Genomic DNA, 6,298 nt, shown 5'->3' on the forward strand with positions numbered 1-6,298 from the left:
TCAGTATACATAAGAAGGGTCAGAAAAATGAGCGAAAATGTTATTATTAATCATTTGGGTCACTATAGCCGGATATGATTTCTTGAGAATCAGTTATAATAAACGATATGTCATTTTAAACGGAGACATTATATCCAAACTTTCCTATAGAGAATTTAATATGAAAACCAAACTTAACACTGCAATTACTTCGTATTAAGCGGTTGGTCAATACAGGCGGAGTCATAATAAACGAATTCCACTGTACCTAGTTTATACTGTATCACATTTAATACGCAGGGTCACTTAAATAAAAGAAAATTTGTGCCTAACAAGATTTCGAGAGATAAGATCTACAAATGCAGTGGATCGATAAATTTGTAACCTTGTATTTCCGGAAGTTTTCGTTATTTTAATCTGAAAATTAATTATTAGAAGGTTTAACCCAAGGGAATAATTAATGAAAATAATTAACTTTGACAGTTTATTTATGTACCTACCCAGACCAATATTAGAGAAAGTAAACCGCACGGTCGATTAAAATTACAGCAAAAACTTATAAAATTCTCCTTCTCTAGTTGTACCTACGTACATATTTAAATAAAATCCTAGATGGCTAAGAAAACATAACATTATTAATCTATAGATTTTTACCTTGAGAACTAGCCCAGTTACAAAATCCAAGAAATACCAGCACAATAGAGCAACAATACTTTTTAATAACACACTTCACAGACCACATTGTTGTGAAACTTTTTTAATAAACGAATAGACGACGCTTTCAAACGGTTCGGGTTCGTCGCTTAATCCATCGTTAAAGTCTCCGCGGCCGATCGGCACACAAAACAAGCGAAATAAGTACGGCGCTCAATTGTTACCTAGCTTACTTTTTAATTGTTAACCGCGAAACAAAATAGTCTGTATTAAAACGTTAAAACAAAAAAGAAAAAGAAACACGAAAATCTGACAGAGACAGCTACGAACACTGTCTACAGATACGTGTAGGTAATATTTGAAAGAATGGGAATGAGAATGAGTAAATTGTTCAACAGTTACCGCCGAAATGAGAAAGTCTAAGTTGGCTCCGGTCTCCAACGCTCACTTTGCCATTTCTACTCGAATGCGTTAATGCCAGACAGGTGAGTTCCCTTCCCTGACGTCACAGCTGAATGACCAGACTACAACTACCTAGTAAAGGTACATGCAGGATTATTATTTTTGTTGTTCAACAATCGATGATTGAAAAATAACGGTAGATATTTGGTCCAAAACGGTGTGAAGGATGATCTCGATGAGTCACTAGGTAACGTAAAAAGTATACTTGTGCTACTGATCTTGTTATGGGTTTTAATTAATTAATGTGGCGCGTGCTATGTGATCTTAATAAACAACTGATAAAACATGTACGCAGGGTATGCCACATAAGTTTGTGTTAATTAATTTCGTATATTTCGAATAATTAGTGTTTTTTTATTGGGTATTTTAATACTTGGCTATTCCAAAACCACACATTATTTTTTACTATACTTATCCACGGCTTCGTTCGCGTTGATGCCCTAAATACATGTCAAAGATCATTGATGAAAACAGAAAACTAATTTTTCTATCTTTGGAGAACAATATTTTTTGTGGATAAAAGATACCCTATGTCCTTTTACGCACCCCTAACAATGTGTCTACAAAATTTAATAATGATTTATTGAGTTTGTCTTAAATAATTTTCGTATATTTCGAATAATTAGTGTTTTTTTATTGGGTATTTTAATACTTGGCTATTCAAAACCACACATTATTTTTTACTATACTTATCCACGGCTTCGTTCGCGTTAATACCCTAAATACATGTCAAAGATCATCGATGAAAACAGAAAACTAATTTTTCTATCTTTCGAGAACAATATTTTTTCTGGATAAAAGATACCCTATGTCCTTTTACGCACCCCTAACAACGTGTCTACAAAATTTAATAATTATTTATTGAGTAGTTAAGGCGTGAAATCGATCAAATAAAACAATTTTTTTTCTATCTCTCGGAAAAATATTTTAGGATAAAAGGTACCCTGTGTCCTTTTGTCTACTGCTGACAATCTGTCTACAAAATTTTATGATGATTTATTGAGTAGTTAAGACGTGAAATCGATCATATGATACTATTTTTTCTATGCCTCGGGAACAATATGTTTTTGGATAAAAGGTACCCTCTATGTTCTTTTGCGTACCCCTACGATGTGTCTAGCGTAGTTAAAGTGTGAAATCGACCATATAAGAATAATTTTTTCCTATTCTTCGGGAACAATATTTTATTCGGAATAAAAGGTACCCTATGTCCTTTTGTGTACCATTGACTATGTGTCTACAAAATTTGATTATGATTTATTGAGTGTTGAAGCATGAAATCGACCACATGAGACTAATTTTTCTATTCCTCAGAAACAATATTGTTTTGGATAAAAGGTACCCTATGTCCTTTTGTGTATCATTGACTATGTGTCTACAAAATTTCATTATGATTTATTGAGTATTGAAGTATGAAATCGACCACATTAAGTTAATTTTTCTAACTTTGGGGAACAGTATTATTTTTCTTGATAAAGGGTACCATATATTGTTTCCTGTACCCCTGACACTGTGTGTACAAAATTTTATGATGATCGGGTAAGTAGTTAAGGCTTAAAAAACTTACAAACTCGCATTTGTATTTATAATATTAGTTAGGATATAAAAGAATTCATTGCTAATATTTTTGTAATAAAACGATTTTTCACTGCGGTTATCACTTTGTAAAATAAGTACATTAAAATTACATATTTATTTAGTTGAAACGCCTCCCGGGAACGTCCAATAACATTTTCATCAAATATGTACTTCTTGTTGTCCCTGAAGATGACTTAAAAACGCTAAATATGTATTGAATTATCAATAAAGAATTGTAAAATGTCACAAGTGTTTGTTTTTTCTAATATTAACTTTCAATATATTAGGAAAACGTGTCGTTTACATTTAAAATTTTCCTAAAATTTATTAATTAATGGACTGGAGGCGTCCGCTATTGGCAACTGTGTAGCCTAAGCAGTGGACTTTATTAACACTCTTATTAATCGACATTTGGTGCAAGATGTAACTTTTAAGGTTGTCCAATAGATGACAACAGGCTTGTCATTTCAAATGTCAAGTTTATTTATTTTCATCATTTTAATTAAACATAAATTTAATAGAATATGCCCTAATAGGAAAAGTGCAAAGTTTATTTTGTGCTAACATGTTTCTGAAATATCACTGCAACCTATTGAGCTACTATCACAATTAACGAATGCCTACAATGAAATTATTTTTCTCTACTTAACCTCTAATCGGCAAATATTTCTTTAAATGAATTAAGTGCATTATTCCATTATGGAACAGTAAGTAAAAGTTAATATTCCACACAACAAAGTTTTTTGAAATTATAACAGCAACTTTAAATTTTCGCAAACTTGATAAGATCAACACCTTTCAGCATCTAGGATTAAGTATCAAATGTTTGTAGAAGTTTAAAGTTTGTTTGTCATTACGGAAATAAATTAGCTTTTATCAATTAAAAGCCAGCACAATCAACAAGCTTTTTTGTAGAGAAAAAGAACTTCCATTAGGAGCAACTGCGGGACCAAGTACAGACTCCCAAGATAGCACAAGACAGAAAGGTATTGAAGAAAACCCACAACCGCCTAGCCCAAATGCTTTAAAAGTTGCTGCCACAGAATGCCTAAATAACTGGATATGTTATCTACAAGTATAAATATACATTTTTGCTTATGTTTATTAATGTAATCGTATCATATATTTCTTGTAGATTTTAAATAGCCTATGCACTGCCGGTTTGAGACTGTCTCAGTCTCTTCACAATCTCTCACAATTCCAAAATGTTCTCCTTGCAACTCAATGTCAAGGAAGTTGGGAAGAATTTGTGAAAGCTGCTTCGTTTGCCACAAATACTGTTAAAAATCACATAGCATCAGCAATGCAAGATATGATTATTGGAGAAACATTCACTGATGATGATGCCCAAAGACAACAAGAGCACAATCAGCAAATCATAACAGAAAATCTTCATACTTTTATAAACCTCCAATATCAGTTCTCATTAGGTTTTTATTGTTAATGCACTTATTAGTATTCTTTTATACTTATATGTATATTTTTCTAGCTGGATGTGAAATTTTTGGAGTCATGGCATCATGTCCTTCTTGTCACTCAGCACCTGGTATTCAACATGTGCCTGATTGTAGCATGGCAACACTTCAACACTGCTTTTCTCAAATATACGCTCAAGAAACTCGTTCTCAGACATCAAGTCCACATAATACGTCTGCAGATCGAAATGTGGGGATGCTAGACAGCCCTAAGGGTCCAGAATTATCAAAATTTTATGGTATGATTCCAAAAAATTTATATAAATCTTGGTTTTACTTATTTTGTTATAAAGGAACAGGACCTGAGTTCTCACGTCAACACAGTCCAATTAATGCTAATCCTGAGCCAAGAAGTACTTCTCCTTTTCACGAGACTTTTAGGGGATCAAGTCCAGATACCATTAAAAGTACAAGCCACATAGAAACCATAAGAGGTAAAAGTTACTGAATTATCTCTGAATATCTTAATAAACAATTAGTTTCCAACCTAATTCAGGACCTTTTCCAAACCCTGGTCACCTCTATACAATGAAATCACCATTTCCCGGACGTGGTTCTCGTTCTGCACTTCATTTCCCGTTATTCCCTTTAATTGGACAACGGAGATGGTCAGAAGCTGCTGCTGCTACGTCGGTTGGAGAAAGTGGCGCTGAAGGGGGCGACGGAAGCATGAGAAGATGGTCGATGCCATGGGATTGCGGTAGGGTGGAAACGGCACCTTGGCAACAAAGGTATCTTCCGACAAAATTAACAGTTCCTGTAGCCGGAACGTCACAGGAAAGGAGTCGTAGTAATACACCAGGTAAGTACAAAAACTTTGTGGATACAAAAGTACTATAATGTAAGGCTAAATTCCTAAATTTACTTTTTACATTTAAGAAACGCTTCCAAATCAGCCCGGTACCTTGCCAGGTGGGGAGGGCTTAGCTGAGGCAATACAGTTGCTGTCTTGTAGACCTATGAGGTGTTCAATTCCCTTTGCTCACACTCCGCATCCTGGTCCCTATGGTACATCTGTATGGACAGATACTCACGAGGATAGAATGCACAAAAGGGGACATGGAGGACCTTTACAAAGGTAAATTGCTTTTGTATTGTATTATCACAATCTATTGCACTAACCAATCCTTGTAATTAATCTCTTGAGGCGAGTTAATCTGTTAGGGATCACAACTTCGTTCCTTCCCTGATTTTATCATTATTTAGTCCTTAATCCCACTGGTCAGTACTTCATATTTGTAGTAATCCATGGAGATGATTTTATTTCTTCAGTATTTTTTCTAAGGGGCATATGGCAATCAATAGATGTTCCTCCCAGTTGCTGTGTTCCAAATACAGAACATTTCGATATTTTTCCGCCAGGGCTTCCTTTAACGTCACGTAAAAGTAGTTCGTCCACAGATTCGTCTTCCTGTCTTTCTATTCACAGTAGATCAACTGCCAGTTCTTCAGACAAGGCATCGGAAAGTATTAGCAGTGGTGGAGGTGTAAGTTTATCGTTTAAGATTATTTTTTTATGTTTTGACATCTTGAAAGAGGATTCTTCTTAGGACGCTGTTCGTTTACACACAAATTTTTATTCGATATGGAGCGGAAGCGATCATCTTCCATTCATAAGACTGCCAGAATCTCAAGAACCCCAGGAGGACAGCGATACCGAAGACGGCGAAGAGGCAATGTTCCCAAAACCTACTTAGATATTACTGTATTTTACTTTACATTATAGCAAGAATCATAAACACATATCTACATAATCATCCTAACATTTAGTTCAAAATTTTCTGGGAAATATGGTACATATACCTATTAATTAAACAGTTATAGTCTTACGTAATTGGTGTGTTAATATGAGGAGTTCATATTAAATGTCTGATATTACAAAAATGTCCAGAGGTTGAGAATTTTCACATTTATATACTTCTGTTAAAAATTTGTCGTTTGGTGTAGTAGTAGATACATTCTTTTTCGTTTATTTTCTTTTGAGTTTTTGCTACTAGCGCATTTTATTTGAAAATGAAATGCTTTGATTGTGATAATGTATTTTTACTATTAAGTGTTATGATAACAACCTAATATTGATTTTGAAGTCACAAATGTGGGTTCTTTAAGTCACTTAGTTTTAATAAAAAAATATATTTATTAATGTATTA

At 33.9% G+C, this 6,298-nt stretch overlaps 1 protein-coding gene across 3 annotated transcripts; it reads left to right on the plus strand.

The window, feature by feature from the left end:
* The first annotated feature begins 3,114 nt into the window (after positions 1-3,114).
* Positions 3,115-6,292, plus strand: LOC108733651. Of its 3 annotated transcripts, XM_018464898.2 has the most exons (9): positions 3,115-3,380; positions 3,589-3,748; positions 3,809-4,103; positions 4,163-4,387; positions 4,442-4,582; positions 4,645-4,950; positions 5,028-5,226; positions 5,434-5,635; positions 5,699-6,292. In XM_018464898.2, exons 1-9 carry the CDS (start codon positions 3,373-3,375, stop codon positions 5,843-5,845), a joined length of 1,683 nt encoding a protein of 560 aa, XP_018320400.1. In that variant the 5' UTR covers positions 3,115-3,372; the 3' UTR covers positions 5,846-6,292. The 3 variants fall into 3 exon arrangements, with proteins under 3 accessions (XP_018320400.1, XP_018320402.1, XP_018320401.1); XM_018464900.2 differs by lacking the exon at positions 5,434-5,635; XM_018464899.1 differs by lacking the exon at positions 5,699-6,292 and having other exon boundaries at positions 5,421-5,626.
* The last annotated feature ends 6 nt before the right edge of the window (positions 6,293-6,298 follow it).

Source organism: Agrilus planipennis, unplaced genomic scaffold, assembly GCF_000699045.2.
Source record: "Agrilus planipennis isolate EAB-ADULT unplaced genomic scaffold, Apla_2.0 scaffold32, whole genome shotgun sequence".
NCBI classification, from domain to species: Eukaryota; Metazoa; Arthropoda; class Insecta; order Coleoptera; family Buprestidae; genus Agrilus; species Agrilus planipennis.